This window comes from Panthera leo, chromosome A3, assembly GCF_018350215.1.
Source record: "Panthera leo isolate Ple1 chromosome A3, P.leo_Ple1_pat1.1, whole genome shotgun sequence".
Taxonomy (NCBI): domain Eukaryota; kingdom Metazoa; phylum Chordata; class Mammalia; order Carnivora; family Felidae; genus Panthera; species Panthera leo.
This window is the reverse complement of record NC_056681.1, coordinates 99,726,064-99,744,440: the sequence shown is the minus strand read 5'-3', so window position 1 is coordinate 99,744,440 and position 18,377 is coordinate 99,726,064. Positions and strand designations below refer to the sequence as shown.

At 54.0% G+C, this 18,377-nt stretch overlaps 1 protein-coding gene across 1 annotated transcript; it reads right to left on the bottom strand.

Moving 5' to 3' along the window:
• Positions 1-9,896: 9,896 nt before the first annotated feature.
• SH2D6 (SH2 domain containing 6) lies at positions 9,897-17,817 on the bottom strand. The gene is made up of 16 exons (XM_042930329.1): positions 17,707-17,817; positions 17,555-17,580; positions 17,156-17,190; positions 16,671-16,741; positions 16,466-16,595; positions 15,823-15,893; positions 15,099-15,159; positions 14,159-14,181; positions 13,652-13,712; positions 13,204-13,282; positions 13,023-13,053; positions 12,877-12,901; positions 12,415-12,473; positions 12,057-12,140; positions 11,729-11,887; positions 9,897-11,106 (listed from the first exon to the last, which is right to left on the bottom strand). The coding sequence occupies exons 1-16, from the start codon at positions 17,707-17,709 to the stop codon at positions 10,990-10,992; spliced, it is 1,035 nt and encodes a 344-aa protein (XP_042786263.1). The 5' UTR covers positions 17,710-17,817; the 3' UTR covers positions 9,897-10,989.
• Between the last annotated feature and the right edge of the window lie 560 nt (positions 17,818-18,377).

The following is an 18,377-nucleotide window of genomic DNA, read 5'->3' as shown; positions in this document are numbered from 1 at the left end:
TCAGGGATGTGCGTGCGTCTAGGTAGCAAACTTCAGGGTCACGGGATGCCCCTGGAAGGAGAGCATGTCCCCTGCTTCTCTCATTTGATCCAGCCAACGTTGTTTACCACTGCTGGGGTGCCCCACAGGGCCCAGCTCAGAGTCCAGCTCTGAGAGGGTGGCAGAAGGGTCCTTGACCCTGCCCTTGAAATGTCCGTAGTCTGGCTGGGGTAAAAAGATATTTAAGGGGCGCCTGGGTGGCTCAGTCGGTTGGGCGTCCGACTTCGGCTCAGGTCACGATCTCACGGTCTGTGAGTTCGAGCCCCGCGTCGGGCTCTGGGCTGATGGCCCAGAGCCTGGAGCCTGCTTCCGATTCTGTGTCTCCCTCTCTCTCTGCCCCTCCCCCGTTCATGCTCTGTCTCTCTCTGTGTCAAAAATAAATAAATGTTAAAAAAAAAAAAAATTTAAAAAAAAATAAAAAAAAAAACCATTTAAAAAAAAAAAAAGATATTTAAGAACTCAGGGTCATTTAGAAGGTGAAGGGAATGTCATGGGAAAACCAGGGTGCTCTAGCCTGAAGCGTGAGACCTCAAGGCTTCTTAACATCTTGGCTCCTCAGCTTCCCTAAGAAACGAGGCCAGTGCCATCTGTCCTTCACTCTCGCCTTGGGCATCTGGCAAAGTAACAGGTGGAGGGTAGTGAAGGGGAGAGAACCCGGACCGTGGGCCTGTCGGGGAGGTTAATCTCTGGTCACTTCCTGTCCATTCTCAGGGAATGTTCGAAGCAGGGGAGTTTATCCTTCCTCATCTCAGGCAGAAAAGTTGAGCAAGATGTGACCTTGCTATGCAAGCTCTGATAATAAAAATCCCATGGTTAATCTAGCTTATCTCTGGAAAGATACACAAGAAACCAGTAACACTGCTTTTCTCTGGAGAGGAGAACAGAGCAGCTGAGCAAAAGGTACGGGAGGGACACCATCTTTCTCTGTACTAAATACTCCTTCATGGCTTTTTAATTGAATGACCTGTGATTATAATATCTAACAATAAATATAATTCCAACTGAAAAGTGGTTCTGGGAATCGGTTCGAGGTTGGGACAGAGCCAGGAGCTGGCTTTGCGTTGGGTTTCCTCCCTCAGATACCCTTTTTCTGAGCTTGAGGGGCCGGTGAAGGGAGATGAGAGCAGACCTAAGGGCTTGGAGTGCCCTGCAGGCCGGGCCTGGTGTGGCAGCTGGACCCGGGTGTCTCATGTCCGCGTCCTTCCAATGAGAAGGGCACACCTGCCTCTCTCTTTGCCTCCAGCTCTGGCACAGAGCTTTCCACCAGGCCTGGGAGGCTGGTGGAGTCGGGGTTGGGGGGGCGCAGTCGGCACAGGCCGTCCCCTCTGGCGCAGGGCACCGTGTGCTCACCGGCCTGCAAGCCCGGGGGGCCTGAGCTCAGCAGCCTCACAAGTTTCATCAGCGACAAGCAGTGCTGGAAAGGTGGGCAAGGGTCATGAGGATGTGCGTATGGCTGAGGCACAGCTGAGGGCAAAGGTCAGGCCCAAATAGCATGGAGGTAGATGACAAGGAAGGCCTCGTTCAACCCTGGCATGGACAGGGAGGCCAGCAGTGGCCACTCTCACGGGTCCTGAGCCAGAATGCAGGGGCCGGTCCTGAAGCCTGCTTCAACCCCCAGGCAGCGACCCCAACCCAGCTGGTGGCAGCTTGAGGTTGGTGTGGCCTGTGAGCCTTGGTCTGTGGGAGCAGCTGACACACAGGGGCTGCCACGTGAATGCTCCGAGCACCCTCCTCCCATCTCTGTGCTCCCAGAATGTCTCCAAGCCTTCTCAGACAGGCATGGCTCCCGGCGTACCCCGCCCCCAAATCCACAACTTGTCCTCCCAGCCTCCTCCACCGGATCCCCGGCACCCCTGAGAAAAGTTTGTCAGCCTCGGCAGGGTCCCAGTGACCCAGTCTGCTTGCGGAAGGCTGCCTGTTGCTCAGATGTGTGCCTGGGGGTCAGAATGAAGGCAGCGTGAGGACACGGGAAGACCCTGTGGACGTGACTCCTGGTTCTGCCAGGAGAACTCTCTGGGCCTTAGCTGCTTCGTCTGGGGCTTCCCTACATCACGGCACCATCCCTTGAAGCACTAATTAATCATGAAAGCACTTTGTAAAATGTGGCACACATTATCCGTGTTGTTATTACACGTCTTGTTATATCACTGAGCTCTTAGTAAACTGATGCTGAATGAATCTTCGTCTTGAGCTGATGATGACTCAGGAGGGTGGCCTTGGCATTCCTACCTTCAGCCTGGGCATCGAAAGTGAGGGTGAGGGCCGGTGGGGGTAAGTCTACCCTCTAACAGGATAAGAGGGTCTGACCTCCCCGAGGAGGGCAATTGGGCCAGTGTTTGACAGAACCTGAGGGCCAACAGGTGCCCAGGCCCTCTTTGAACAGGTCCCCTGGGAGCGGGGCTCTAGGGCCCAGCTCTGTTCACAGGCTGCCCTTGCAGGGGAGCTGGACTGACTCAGAAATGCTCAGCACTACCCCAGCTCCATGCAGCAACTGCTCCCAGATCTTCAGGTGACCCTGCTCTGCTTCCAGAAGGAATGGAACTACAGACCCAGTAGGCCAAGGCAGAAGGGAGTGAATGGGTATGTTTTTTAGAGTGCGGAGGGGTACAAGAAGCTCCATGTCCTGGAGGCAGGCTGAGCTCACCCACCTCTGGCCTTGCATCAGCTGCACAGCTGGCTGCCAGGCCCTGGGAATTAGGCAGGAAGCTCCCAGGAGCCTTCTAACCTTGCTTCTTGCTCTTGGGGAGAGGGTGGCAAGGAGGAGCTGGCAAGCCCGGGGCTCCACAGACTCTCCATTTCCAGGTCAGCCAGCTGCCCCAATTCCCAGCTTCCTGGGCAGCATATGGCCTGTGTGATCAAGGACAGGCACAGCTGAGGGCCCTGGGAGGTCACCCAACCTGCCCAAGGTCTCCTTGCTGGAAGCCTTCCTAAAGTTGGCGGTATCTCCCAGGTAAATGTGGGGACTTTGGAGCTGGTTCCTCTCTGGCCCCTGATATCACCACTTAAAAAAAATTTTTTTTAATCTTTATTTATTTATTAAAAAAAAAAATTTTTTTTTTAACGTTTTTTATTTTTGAGACAGAGAGAGACAGAGCATGAACGGGGGAGGGTCAGAGAGAGGGAGACACAGAATCTGAAACAGGCTCCAGGCTCTGAGCTGTCAGCACAGAGCCCGACGCGGGGCTCGAACTCATGGACCGTGAGATCATGACCCGAGCTGAAGTCGGCCGCTTAACCGACTGAGCCACCCAGGCGCCCCAATCTTTATTTTTGAGAGAGAGACAGAGCATGAGCAAGGGAGGAGCAGAGAGAGAGGGAGACACAGAATCCAAAGCAGGCTCCAGGCTCCAAGCTGTCAGCACAGAGCCCGATACGGGGCTCGAACTCACGAACCAAGAGATCATGACCTGAGCCAAAGTCAGATGCTCAACTGACTGAGCCACCCAGGTGCCCCCTGATATCACCACTTTACCACTAAAAATGACCCTCTACCAATAGGAGCAGGTGCTACAGATGTGGGCCAGATGTGTATCATGGAGACTTTCATTGTAGCCTTTCATCTCACCCTTGATTTATTAATGATTCACCTCAGGGTTGAATGTGACAAGTGGTTCACAGAGGGATTCCCCTTCCGTTATTCTCCCCAGTGTGTGGGATTTATAGAATCGGTGAGAACTGCCCCGCAGCTCCTGTGTCCCTGACTCCTCCTGGGGCACAACAGTGCATGTTCTCAGTGTCAGTGCCATACCAGCTCCCTTCTGCCTGGAGCTTCTCAAAGGGGCATGTGGAGTTTCTGGGGATTCTGGAAGGCACCTATCAGTCCTCCTCACTCTACTGCCAGCGCTCCCTCTTGCCAGTGTCCTGCTCCAAGCACACCGGGCCTGCTATCTGTGATGTCCTGAGAGCTGAGTTGAGAACAATGGGCAAAGGAAAGGAGACCCTGCAGGGCTAGAGCAGAGAAGGCAGACTGGGGGGCAGGGACACAGGGGTTCATGGGAGGCCTGGGTCAGCCCTAACCTAGTGCTTCCAGCTTCTCCTGGACTCAGTTTCCAAGTCTTCCTCAGCTGGTCCCCATGTCCAGGCCTTACCCAGACTTGTGCTGCTAGAGAAAAAATGTACACACCCCCACCCCCAACCAATCACAGACTCCTGTCCCCTTCCTGGGCCTTAATTTCCTCATCTGCAACATGAGGAGACAGGACAAGATGGATAAGATGGTTCCCCAGCTCAGGTGCTGTAGGAGTCCATGACAGCATTCTTCTGCTAGAACTTTCTCTTTCAGTTCTCTCCCCTCCATGCAGCCCCTGCCTCGGTGTTTGTTCTTGGGTTTTCGCTCCTGGTCTCAGACCCTCTGCCCTAACTTCCAGGCTTTAATGGAGACTGGGCTGATCCACTCATTATCTCAGGACAAACATTAGACTATTCCAAACCTACATTTGCCTTTTATAAGCTATATCTCCTGGGTTTTCATTTAATCCAAAACGCTCTGTGGAGGGGGTGCTTCTCCGCAAGGAGCGCGTAAGAGATCTCAGCTGAGAGGGCAAACCTTGTGAGGCTGAGCAGGGAGGACTGGAGGGGATTGGGGGGGTAGAGAAGTAGAGAACATAGAAGGAGGTAGGCCAGGCTGTGAAAGACACACAGTCCCAGGCAGCATGCAATTAGCCCCAGGCCCTGAAGATATCGAGGTTGGAAAGGCCCTTGGAGGTTACTTAAGCCAAGCACCCTGCCCCTCCTATTGCATTTTATTTTATTTTTCCCTGCCTTTCCTATTCCATTTTACTTCATTAATTGTTTAATTTTTTTGAGAGAGATAGGAGAGTGCGTACGCGCGGCTGGGGAAGGGGCGGGGGGTGGGGGGGACAGAGGATCCAAATGGGCTCTGTGCTGACAGCAGAGAGACTGATGCAGGGTTTGAACTTACAAACCGTGAGATCATGACCTGGGCCGAAGCCGGACACTTAGCTGACTGAGCCACCCAGGCGTTCCTTTTTCCGACTCCATTTTAAAGATGGGGCCTAGCAAAATCAAGTGACCTAAAAGAAAGTATAATTTAATACCAAAAAAGGAGGAAGAACTTGATTTCCCTTTAAAAGATGGTCCTTTAAATGGAATAATTTTGCTTCAGGAAGAGCTCATTCTGGGAATTGCGTTTTTCTCCTTTTTTGTCAACAACTGGTGATGTCATCATCATGGTCCATGGGTGTTCTGAGGACCAGATTTGGAAACCACTGTCCTGAAGTCCTTCTGTTCCCAACATCCCTCTGTCTCTTCAACAAGACTTGCAAACTAAACAAAGGAGACATCTGGGGTCAATCTAGATTTAAAAAAAAAAAAACACTTTTAAAACGACCTCAGTATCCCTATAAATGGTCACTGTAGCTGTAAAGGAAGCAGAAACCTGTCGCTCAGAGTAGGGTGCAGGCAGAAACTCTGTCACAGGGCTCTGGACCAGGAATCGGACTTAACTCCATGCTGAGCAGACCACGGTAGGTAGGTAGGTAGGTAGGTAGGTAAATAGGTAGGTAGCTAGCTGGTTCCTCTCACATCTTTGGCACATGAGGAGGATTCTGGGAGTATTGATTCTGGAAAGACGGTGAATGTGTTCTCCCAGACTGGTGGAGACAGCTGTTTTTTATGTCCTCTTAACTCAAGGATCTTTAGAGATTGGGAGTGAAAGTGGGGAGAAGAAGTCCTTTAGTAGCTGTGGAGGGAGAACGAGATGCTAGTTTGTTGCCTGCCATATAATATGCACTCTGTAAATACCTGTGATTGATGTGTGGGATGTGTGACATAATTTATGGTAGATCCAGAGCCTGTCGGACAAGTCTAAACTCTGGTTTTACAACTAACTGCTCAGAAAAACCTCTGATGCCCCCAAACTTCAAGGACACAAGTGCCTGTGGCAGGCAGGAGTCTTCTTTACAAATATCAGAAGCCATACTCCCACCAGCTTAAACCAAAAAGGGTTTCTAGCTCACATAGCTGGGAGGGACACAATAGCAAAAGCTGTGACCTTGGGGCAGAACCCAGTGTCTCCAAGATACTTGCTCTTTGTCTTTGCCTAACTTTTGCAGATAGGTTCTGTCCATGTGGTGGGGACGCCAGCCATTTGCAGCCCAAACTCAGGCTTAGAAAAAGGGCTTCTCTCTCTCTCAACATCAATATATCTATCTCAGAGAAGGCTTTGATTGGGCCTGCTTTGGTCCTAGCCAGACCTAGGTCACATGCCTGGTCCTATGGTGAGGGAACTAGATGGCATTACCAGGAGGAGGGGGGATGGGAAAGCCAGGTGGGCAGACAAAACAATAATCATAGTACCTACAATACCTAAAGGTTGCATGTATGTGTGTGTGTTTATGCGTGTGTGTGTGTGTGTGTGTGTGTGTGTGTGTGTGTGTGTATTGGGGAAGCCCAAGTCTGAAAGAGCCTGTTAGAGTGCCTGGGTGGCTCAGTCAGTTAAGCGTCTGACTTTGGCTCAGGTCATGATCTCACGGTTCATGAGTTCAAGCCCTGTGTCAGGCTCTGTGCTGACAGCTCAGAGCCTGGAGCCTGCTTTGGATTCTGTGTCTCCCTCTCTCTCTGCTCCTCCCCCATTCATGCTTTGTTTCTCTCTCTCTCTCTCTCAAAAATAAACATTAAAAAACAAAACAAAAAAACCTCTGATAAGAAAGAAAGAAAGAAAGAAAGAAAGAAAGAAAAAGAAAGAAGAAAGAAGAAAGAAGAAAGAAGAAAGAAGAAAGAAAGAAAGAAAGAAAGAAAGAAAGAAAGAGCCCATGAAAAGGGATCATGCTGGGGCGCCTGGGTTGCTGTCGTTTAAGCGTCATACTTTGGCTCAGGTCATGATCCTGTGGTTCATGGGTGCGAGCTAGCGTCAGGCCCTGTGCTGATGGCTCAGAGCCTGGAGACTGTTTTAGATTCTGTGTGTGCCCCTCCGCTGCTTGCACTCTGTCTCTCTGTCTCTCTGTCTCTCTCTCTCAAAAATAAAATAAAAACATTTAAAAAAATTAAAAAGAAAAAGAAAAAAAAGAAAAGGGATCATGTAAGTGGGACCAGAACCAGGCTTGGCCTATTCACAGGATTATTAGGTACGAATCATTTGGCTGCACTACATGTCAGGCTCTGCATTAAGCTAAGTATATATTACATACATTATTTCTCATTCTCACAGTAACCCTAAGAAGTGGATATTATTAGCTTCATTTTAAAGTTTTTTTTTTTTTTTTAAGTTTATTTATTTTGAGAGAGACAGAGAGCATGCATACTCACTGGAGCAGCAGAGAGAGAGGGAGAGAGAATCCCAAGCCCGCTACGAGATGCCAGGCTGTCAGGGCAGAGCCTGATGCAGGGCTCACCAATGGTGAGATGACCTGAGGCAAAGTCAAGAGTCAGACACACTGAACCAACTAAACCATGGGCACCCCTAGCCTCATTTTAAAAGTAAAAGAGACAGAAGTTAAGGTCACACAGGCCATGAGTAACTGAGCCATGTGCAAACTTGGGTCCTTTAGACTACAGAGCCCATGTTTTTTGCCCAAGGTCAGGTCGCTGCTTTAGAAACCAAAGCTGAAAGCTTGCTGAATGGTGGCAGAGAGCACACTCCCAGCCCCAGCAGGTGTGGTCTTGCCAGGGTGGGTAGCCACGACTTTCATGCATTTCCTGGCTGCATACTTCCTTTGTCCCCTGTCCTACAGGCCCTTCATGGCAGATGGAGACAGGCAAACCGCTCATGGTAATACATGGGCTTCTTCACCAAATGGATACCAAATGGTATTTCTCCCAGACTTGGTCCCCCAGTTAGTGACTCTGCCTGGAAATTTCTAGAGTCTGGCCTGTTAGGTGAGAAGAAATGGGATGGGGTATGGATGGACACTGGCATGGCAAAAAACAAAAGGATGTCACCTCTCACCTAAGTCACAGAAATATCTGCAGGCCCTGATTATTCTCCCTACCCCTGTGCTGCCTCTCCAAACCACTCAGCACTTCACAGCTAGAGAGACCCTCCTGAAATACTACCCCTCCTGCACCCACCCTTGCTCTGAATCTCGATGGCTTCCCTTTGCCCACATTCATTATGGAGGCTTCTCAGGCTCCCCTGGACCACCACTCTCCCCCACACACCAACTTCTCCAACGTTCTCTTTTATCACTGCCCCTAACACTCCGGAATGCAAAATACATGCAACACCAGGATAGCAACAAACCATATGAGGCTATTTACATTTAAATGAATTAAAATTTATTGAATTATAGTTAAAAATTCAGTTCCCCAGTCACACTAGTCACTTTTCAAGTGCTCAATAACCTCTTGTGCTTGTGGCTACCATACTGGACAATGTAGATCTAGAATGTTCCTATCACCACAGAAAGTTCTACTGGACAGAACTAGGTTGGACTTTTCTCTCACAAAGGAAGATCTGATTAAGGAATATTAACAAACAGCTTTAGAGGAATTGAGGGTAGACTTGACCTATTCAGCGACTCTCAACAGATTTTGGCATCTATTGTATTCCAGGTCCTGAATACACAATAATGGGCAGTAGTAGCTTGGTCCTTTCCTGGGAGTGAAAAGGCAGTTGCTAGAAGGTGTCCTAAATGCCTGAGCCCAGGTTTGGGGATCTGGGAAGGCTTCCTGGAACAGGGGACATCCACGTGTGACGTGCAGGGTGAGGAGGTACTAGCTAAACTGAGTCACTCTCTAGACCAAGCTCCTTTTTGGCCCTCAATGGCCCTCATCACAGGCTGTTTCCACTGCTTGGACTGAACCGCCTCTCTTTTTCCCCAGGGAGGGAAGGGGTGAGGCTAGTTCCTGAAAGTTAGTTTTCTAACTGGAACCAAGCAGAGTCTCTGTCAGGTCACCAACTCAAGAGCTCTGTGCTGTGGTCTCTGCTACCCCCATGGGCCAGCTGGCTTTGGGCTAGGCGAATTCAGGGCTAGAAAAAGCCGGCCCTAGGGGAGAGAGCTCCTCAAGAAAAGTCAAAGCTGAGAATCTGGTGGGAGATGCCAGAATCTGATTGTACCTTAAGGCCCACCCGGAAGTTGGGCTCTCCACCCTCTCCAGCCCCTGAGTTCCCACCTGGTCAGGTAGGGGAAGGCCCAGAGGGAGCCAGGGCTGACTAACAAAGCCAGGGAAGCCGTCCTTGGACCTCCTGTCCCCCTGCTTCTGCGGGCGTCTCCAGCTGCTAATCCCCTCCCCACACCACACAGCTGTGCCCACCCTCACCTGGCCCTGTGCCACCTGCCACATGCTGCTCCTCTTCCAGGTGGCCTGGCCAGAAACTACATCCCTGCTGGGACTTGAAAGTGGCAGTCACTGACCCGAACTCCCGTGTGTGTTCGTCTGGGAGAGAGGCGCTATGGCCCTCCCCACCAGGGGACGCCTGCACTGTCCTCCCCGCTTTCCAGAGAGCGCCTTACCTAAGCCTCCTCCCCCTAGGATAATTGCGTAGGGACAATTATCGCCGCCTCTGTTACAGACATTAAGGAGCGGGTAATCTGTCACCGGCAGTGACCAGTGACGGAGAAAACCGCCAACGCCCCACGACCTTGGCCCCGATATCGCACTTGCATCTCACGGTGCCCCGGGGCACTCCTCTGCCATCTCCCCGCGCTCCCGCCAGGGCCTGGGCGCGATCCGGGGCCTCCCTGCCCGCCAGAGTCCGGGGGCCCGGCCGGGGGGTAGGAGGTCCGGCCCTCCGTGCCAGCCTGAGCGCCAGGCGGCCTTAGAGACGCCCTTTGTTTCGCGGCGCTCACGGCTTCTGCGCAGTCACGGTCACATGGCGCTTCCGGCACGGGGTGTTCCGGGCGCTGCGCCAGGGCCCGGCGGCGCCCCCAGCCCAGCGCTGCCTCCGCCCCGCCCGCCTGCGGGCCGCGCGTCATTCTCGGACCCTCCAGGGTCCCTGAGCGGCGGCCGACCTTCCCGCCAGGCACGCAGGCGGCTTTGCACTCGGCCTCTTGCCTTCTCTGAACTCCACCCTTGGGCTTTCCGTAGCTTTTGATCTTAGCACTGACATGTCAATTACCCATTTGCTTCCTGGGGTACTCCTGTTTCCCCTACTCTAGACAACACCGAGTGAGCAAAGTCAGGCTCATTCCTCCCTGGGGGAACACGATACGGCAAATAGTGGTGGACAAGTACTTAACTAAGTCCGTGCTCATCATTTAATGGGGCGGCAGAGACAGCGCCAAGCGTTTCCTACCCCTTCTCCACTCTGACCTCCACAAACAAAATAAAACAAAAATCAGCCACCCCGGGCTGGCCTCCACTGACCGGCTAAGGGCAAAAGACCCAATCAGGGGCAGAAACGGGGCTGGCCCTTCTTGCCCTGGCCTGGCCACCACGGCTCCATCACTCCCAGGCCCAGTCTGTGCCCTGGGACACTTAAGAACCTTGAAACCTCATGGAGGCTTCACAGAGGCTGCCTCTGCTTCACTCAGCAGATTCAAGAATTCATTCAACAAATATTTATTGAAAGCGGACCATGTACAGTGTAAGCAAAGATGCCAGCCCTGTGTTAAGTCCCCGAAAGAATGTGAAAGGATTCTCTTTGTGTCCAAGCAGTACCCCGGGCTGTTTCCCTGAGGCTCAGCTTCCCCAGGGAGGCTTTCATTCAAAGCAGTTTGGGAGGCTCTAGTAAACAGTGCAGACACAGCCATGCCTGGGGCCTGGGAATGGGGACACTGCGTGATGCCTGCTTCCAATCCTTGGAGATGCAGCAGGGCAGGGCAGTGCTAGGCTCCAGGTGAACATGGGGTGGGGTCTCAGGGGCTCTTGCTGCCTCTGGGCAACCTTTCCCAAAGCCTCTCATCCAGGCCTGCAGGGACTGGGGCAAGGGGGTGGGGAGGGTCTGGAAGGGTAGAGACTTGGGAGAGGCAAGAGGGAGACAGCCCAGGATGGCCCCGGCAAGGAGCAAACTACGGGGCCAGAGGTGGCTGTGTACAGTCCGTCATGGCGTCAGGGCTTGGTGGGGAAGAGCAGGCAGGTGAGCTGACGGCTACCGCTGTGTCTGTCCACAAGGGGCAGCGGGTGCTGTGTGTAGTGCCGGACCATGGCAGCCACGGAGGAGAACAGCTGGACAGGAATGAGGGGCATCAGTTAGTCCCCTGAGCCTCATGCTGGGAGAAACTTCCTGAAGGAACTGAGGGGCTCTGGGGAGGGGGTTTGTTGACATTTTTATAAATATTTTCCTTCTTGTTTGCCCCATGAAGCGCCACTGCCGTTCTGCTGCCCGGTTCCAGGCCCCGCACAACTTTCTTGCAACTGCACCCATGGGCATGTTGTTAGCCAGGCTCATATTTCCCAGGCCGGGTAGAAATAATTTTGGGGCCATGCCTCTGCCCAGGTCCTCCAGCACGTAAGCCTCCGCAAGTGCCAGGCACAAAGTTAAGTCCTTGGGATGGGCAGGAACCTGGACTACCCGGGCCCTGCCCTCCTCCTAACTGGGTTCATGGCAGGCCCAATGCCCCCCACCGGGCCTTGGGCAGATGGAGCCCTACAAGAGGGGTGCCTCCCCCAGAGGAAGGCAGACCTCTGGGAAGGAATTCAAGTCACTGGCCACTCTCATTTCCACCCAATCCAGAAAAAAAATGCAAAATGTGGGTTTTCCCCTGGGCAAATGCTCCTGGCAGGGCCCAGCATGTGACTGTGCTGTGCCCTCCTTGCTTTGTAGCCCCCATCCTCCTCCAGCACCCACCTCCTCGTGGTTCCTGCCCTCCCGGCCCAGGGCATAGTGGCTCCCACCATCCAGCCGCCGGATGGGAATGTTGAAGACCCGGCCATGGAGAAGCACTGCCAGGGTAAGGGGCTGTGAGCCATGAGGCTCTGAGCTGGGGCGCACAGTGTAGGCCCCATCCTGTGGAGGAGACCCCATCCATCAACCTCGTCTCCCAACTGTCTGCCTGCAGCCCTGGCCCGCAAATGGCCAGCACCCCCCTTGCCTTCCCATCCCCACCTGCTCAGCCAGCCACAGCTGGTGAGCAGAAGGGTTTCCTAGAAAGCCCAGGGGGGCTGCAGTTGCCCACCTTTCGGAATTGGAGCAGGGCACTCTCAACAGCATGGCGGTCACAGTTCCCTGAGTACCAAGGCTGACCCAGAAGGCTGCTGTCCTGTATACACACACAAGCAGCCATTCACAGATGTGCCACGACAGTGGAGAGGGGCTGGGGAGCAGAGAACCCTGCCCTGCGGTCGTGTTCACATCTCAGTTCCCTAGACTGAATCTGCACAAGCAGAACAGAGATGTGTCTGTGTGGTGCCCAGCAGGGTGCTGCACACACATGTTCAAAACATGATCCTCACAATGGTGAGCTGCACCCACCCCACCTGCCGCCAAGAGGCCCTGCAGGCCTCCTCCAGAGCCTTCTCCCTGCCCCTCCTCACCTCAGCGGCTGAGGTGCTCCGGGTGGGTGCTATGCAGGAAAGAGAGGATCTCCTTCCTGCTGGAAGAAGCAGATTGTAGAGCTGAGGCTGGTTGGGGATTAGGCAAAGAAGGCTTTGGGCCCAGCTGCAGAGGTGGGCGAGGTTAGAGGGTGGCGCACATAGGCCTGAAGCCCCAAGCAGAGCACCCGGTGCTTCATCCCTCCTCTCCACGTCTTGGGCTCTGGTAGGACCTACCAGCTAGGCCAGGAGTGACCTCCAAATGAGGGATGATCTTGAGGTACAGGCTAGGAGCTTCCTGCTTTGGTGCAGACCCTGGCAAATGCACAGTGGGATCCCCTCAGGCCTGCTCCCAGCTGAAGTCAGAGCTGTGAGGACTCCCACAGCCAAGTGGGGCATGAGAGGCTGGAAAGGTGGGCCTTGGAAGGACTGCCTGGGGTTCATGCTGAAGACGCCTCTACTCACCTTTAGAAGTGACGTTCGCTGCTCCCTGGGACACAGGAGGGCTGGTCAGAAAGTCTCAGTCCTGTAGGCCCACCCCCTGGGCCTGTAGTCCCTCCCTGAGCTCCCCCCGCCCCAGGTTACTTCTCCCCTGGCTACTAGCCTCTTACATTCCAAGCTTCCTGGGGGGCTACGGTGGACCTGTGGGGAGCAAGTTGGGGAAGAAAGCTCAGGATTTTATCTTCTTTAAGAGAAAGAACCCAGTGAACCCAGAGATCCCAGGGTCAGAGCTGGGGAAGCTTGAGTTGGCCATCTCTCATGTACACACACACATCCCTGGTGGGCACTCACCTGGGCACCACTGATGTCCTTGGAAGAGGGTCTGGGGGCATCAGGACTTGAGAGCTCAGAGTTCGAGTCAAGGCCAGGACTAAAACAGTGAAAGCAGGCTGGGCTGGAGACTGGGTACCAGGCAAGGAAATCCACACCGACCAGGGAGGGGTACAGATGCCTGCAGGCCTGCTGTCTCTCAGCAGCCTGGGCTCTCAGGGAGTCCTTCCAACCAGTGGGGAAGCCCATGCAACCCTTGCTTTAAGGGGGTTCCCCCTCTAGTATGCACAGTAGGGGTCAACCTGGACCAAAGGCCGAAGCGTGGGTGTCCATGTGGGTGTCCAAAAGCAAATGTGTATTGGTGGGGTAGTGGGGAAGACAAGGGAAGAAGACAGAGCCAGAATGTGTCCTGTTGTGAGCAGCTGAGGGCTTCAGGCAAGATGGATCTGGGGTAGAGGGAGGTGTTCACCTGGACTGGGCTCACATTCCAGGTAGAGGTTCTCATCAGATTTCTTTGGAGGGCTTGGCACCTAAGAGTTTGACCAGCAAATGGGAGGGAGGGTGAAGCCATCACTTGGGGTGGGGGGACTATGGACACCTCCCCCCCCCCCCACCACCACAAGCTGGACCTCTTTCTGAGAGCTAGCTAGAATGATTAAAGTTGCTCCTTTGCCTGGGAGGGGGCACCCACGAGCACCTTCCCCTTCAGAGGTGCTTATAGGCCCCAGCTCTCATAGAATGTGGGTGTCCAGGAGGAGCCCAGAGGCCAGGCTTCCCCAGTAGCCTTGGGCGGCATACGACAGCTGGCTTACACCTTGTCAGGGGCCTGTGGCAAACAGGAGCGACTCTGCTCTGGACCTTTACCCTTGGTTTTAGGGCTATTTCCTGGCCCTCCCAAGGCCCCCTACCCCAACTTTGCCAACTTCCTAGCCAGAACCCTAGAGGATGAGTGGGGACTGAAAGAGGGGTCACTCACCATTCTGGCCGGTGTAGCCAACTCTGGAGGTAAAGGAGAAACCACCAGTCATGAGCACAGGGAGAAAAGAATTCAGTGAAACTTAGGCTGGAAGGATGGAGTATCTTTGGAACTTATCTGAAGGGATTCTCAGAGTCAGCTTTGAAGCTCCAGGAGAAAGCCACCCTAAGCTCCGATCACCCTACTTCACACCCCCCGGTGGTGCTGCCTGGCTTGACCTCCCAAATGATTTGCCAGGCTTGCTCCAAACGACTTCGGGCTGTTCCCCAAGTCGAAACCACCCTCAAGGTCACGAAGGTTTACCAACCACTGAGCACAGTAAATGTGAACGTGCCTCAAGTTAGCTGTTTGACCTTAGGCAGGAGACTGCTCTTCTTGGGCCATCTTCAGACAAAAATGTGCTGACTGAGGTCCCTCACTGTCCTGATATCCCAGGGTTCTGGGTTCACAGGCCTTGGGGCACTTATCACAGGCAAAGTCTCTGGACAGTGGTAGCAATAATGACATGGATGGGGTCAGAGACAGGTGGCCAAAGAGCCACTTCGACAGGGACATGACACTCAGATGTGTTTCAATAGTGAGGGTCCCCCAGGCAGGGGAAGCTGCCCTCAGATCTCTTCATCCTGGAGTGTCCCTTGCCGGACCCAGAAAGCACAGCAGGTGCAGAACAGCACCTGGAAGTCGGGGACTCTGCTTTTTTGGGATCTCAGCCAAAGCATTTCTGGTCTCCAGACCTTAGGGTCCTCCTGAACTGCCAGCCTTAGTGGGGATGGGGAATTTTTCCTCAGGTAAAAATGAGGAACAGCTGGAGGAGTGCAGTGACCAGGCAAAGCATGAGCCCAAGTAACCCGAACGCTAGTCTGCCCTGAGGGGGCCAGGACGCCCCATCTCAGGGTAGGGAGTGAGTGGGCCTCTAAAAGAGATAGGAAGTCCTCATTACCTTGCTTCCCAAAGGGCTGTCCCTGCTTCCTAGCCTCCTGCAGGCTCAGTATTGCCTTCAGCTGTGGGCACAATGGGACGGGAGGGAGAGCAGGGTTAGGGGTGGGAGAAGGGAGAGGAACTGGGGCATGGGAAGGGCAACATGGTGGGGTGGGATGCAGTGGGGTTAAGTATATCTGCGCGGCCTTAAAACCACTGCAGTACAAGAACTCATGTACAGAGGTAACTCTTTGCCTCTGCTTTGTGCTCTTTGTTGTGAATCTCTCCCTGTTTTTTTTTCTTTTTATTCCAATAAAATATATGATGAAAGTGGTAACTTCCAAGCCCATAAGCTTTTCTCAAGCCCAGTGGGCCTTTCCAGCTGGCCGTGATGGCAGCCAAGTGAGGGATTTCTTCACTCTCTAGGCAGGGAGGGGTCCTCAGGCTCCAGGGTCCAGGGAGGGGCAGCCTGGCCTTCCAGCCCTCCCAGCTCCACCGGAAGGGTGAGTCCCTGGACGCTGACTGGTGGGGGTGGGGGGAATGACCGGGAAGGGGGAGGGGAAGGGAGCAGCGGCTGGTAACAGGGATCTGCTTCTGACACATCTAATTTTTCAGGGACTTCCAGAATGCAGATGTGGGGGAATCTTGCGGATGAGTTGCCTCTTAGATTTACTCACTGGGAAATGGTAGCCTGGGGTGAGGTGGGGGGGCGGGGGGAAGGAGGCACTTGAGGGGGTGTTATTCACCGTTGTGGGCTGGGGCTGCGGTCGCGGTGGCGGTGGCGGTGACTTGCATGGGCCCGGGGGGCCAGGGTGATCTGGAAAAGGCCCCAAGCATTGTGGGTGCGTGGGTTCCTCCCACACAGGTTCCTGTTTTCCTCCCACCCCCTACCTAGCCTTTATTTCCTCCTCCCCCTCCCCCTCACTGGCTTCCCCACAGCCCCATCTCCATGGCAACTGGAGGCAGCCAGTTTTCCTACCCCCACCGAGTCAAGGAGCCCTGGGGGTGGGATGCCAGCGGCAGCCCCGGCTCTCCTGGCATCCCTACCCTGGCTCCAGAAGTGCGCGGGATCTCAGAGGAGGCCCCAGGGACCCTGTGGGGCCTCCTGCTTTCCCACCGTTGCCTTGGTTACAGTGCCCCTCCAGGCTCTCCCCTTCCCACTCTCTCTCCTGCCTTTCTCCCCCCTGCCTCCTCCTCTCCTCCATCCTCTCTCTCTGCCTAGCCCAGAGGCTTCAGCAACTGCCAGCTGAGGCCTCACCCCCAACCCTCCCCTTCCATGGCCCAGCACATACAAAGGGAGAAGAGGCAAGGTCTGTACCCTCTTTTCTTGTGGGGACCCTCTGTCCTGCCTGACCACCCAACTCCCTTCCTCACCTTCCCAACCCCTACCCAAGTACAAAGAGTCCTCCTCGGTGCCAGGAAGGTGGGCAGGGACAAGACTGAGGGGTAGAGCCTCACAGGGGGGCAGCTCATATTTATCTTCCTCCTCTTCCTCCTCCTCCTGGGCTTTCTGGAAGGGCTAGAAGAGGAGCAGGACCAGTGGTAGCTGCTGTGTCCCACCTCCCTCCCCTCTAGTCTCAGCAGCTATACTTACTGTGTGTCTCCAGGTCCCAGAGGCAGGCAGAGGACATGGGCTGGGGACATCTTTTTTCCAAGCTGGGGAATCTGGACAGGGGACTGATGAGACTGGCCTTATCTCCCAGCACCCCCACCCCCATCCCACAATGACTTACTCTCTGTCCCCAATATAATAAACCATCTGCACTTTTACAGTAGGGCCTCAGTGATTCACTCAACTCAAAGGAACCATTCATGACCAACCTTTCCAACACTGCAGCAGGGCCAGTGAGGTAGGCCTTTTGAAAATAAGGGGGCCTCCCAGCTAAGTTCCAGCTATGACAGTCCCCTACCCCATGCACCCCAAATTCTGAGCAAGACAGATGGAAAGGCTAGGCCCCGGTGACTTAGTAGTGCTGGACTACAATGGGCAGGAGGGGTCCGGAGCCATTCAGAAGAGACTGTACTTGCAGGGGACCCCATTCTGCTTGCAGGGGGCCCCTCTTGCCCACTGTCACTTACCTCCACATCTGGGAGATGGAAGGGGTGGCCCCAACCTGCAATCAGACTCTAGTCAACTCTGCCCAAGAGGCCCTTGAGTTTGTGTCAGCCAGACACTGCAAAATTTCCAGGACATTCACATCCATGACTATGTGAATGGCGCCCCCTGGAGTTGTGTGGCACTGGCCTGGGATCGGGACAGCAGGAAGAACAGTCCCGGGGGCAGAGCCAGTGCCCGGTGGGTACACAGCTGGATGAGTTGGTGCCCCAGTGAAGCTGGTAGTGGGGGAGCCCTAGCGCTCACAGCGGGGTAGAAGTACATGAATGGTCTTACTGGGCAGGTAGGGCCGTGCCCAGGAAAGGGGCAGCGAGGTAGAGATCAGAGAGGAGGCAGAGGAAAGAGCGGAGCTGAGTACTCACCGGGGCTTGCTCCCCCTGAGCTTGTCCTGCAAAGAGAGAGGGGCATAAGGGGGTAGTCAGTGCAGCTGGGATGCCTCTCCCTGGGAAGATTCCTGGGCCCCAAGGGGTGGGCAGGTCTGTGCACCTCCGGCTGCCCCAGAACTAACTCTCACCATGGCCCAGCAGAAGCAGCAATGCCTCCCTTGAGCAGAGGTTCTGCCACAAATGGCCTGGGGACAGAGGCCCTATTGTTCTCATCATTTGCATCTCGCAAGCACCAGGAAGGTGGGCCTGCTGTGTCCTCTAACCCTAGACCAAGTTGCCCCAGAGGTTCCCATAACCTCCCCCACATTGCCTTCCCGTGCTGTGCTCCCCAGTCTCCAGCCCTTCTGCTCCACAGGAGGAAGGGCTCTCTCCTCTGCCCCAGGGCCTCAGGCCCACAAGGCTAGACCAGGGCTCAGAGGCCTACTGCAGCTCCCTGCAATGCGTCCTCCTCCCAGAAGCTCATCGAAGGATCATCCAGACTGGCCTTTCCCACCTCACAGAAGATATGACATTAATAGGCAGATCCAGTTGAAAATGAGAGACCAGCCTTGCACTTTTCTTAAACGCTTTATGCTTGCTGTCCTTTCCTGGTGACTGGTCATCAATGATCACAGAAGTAGAGGTTAATGAAAAGCTCAGAAATATGCATACGTATTTAGTATGACAGCTTCCTTTATGGATGGATGTATTCATTCACTGAATAAGTATTTATTGAACATTCATTATCTGCCAGGCACTATTTAGGTGCTAAAGATGTTATAGGAAAACTGAATAAGCAGGCATGTGTATTTCCTATTGG

Bases quoted from the DNA above. Each gene is read 5' to 3' on its own strand.
- SH2D6 (XM_042930329.1), bottom strand. The intron at 17,191-17,554 runs GTGAGTACTCAG...GTCTGATTGCAG, and splicing joins CTCAGGGGGAGCAAGCCCCG to GTTGGGGCCACCCCTTCCAT. The intron at 16,596-16,670 runs GTAAGTATAGCT...CTCCTCTTCTAG, and splicing joins CTGGGACCTGGAGACACACA to CCCTTCCAGAAAGCCCAGGA.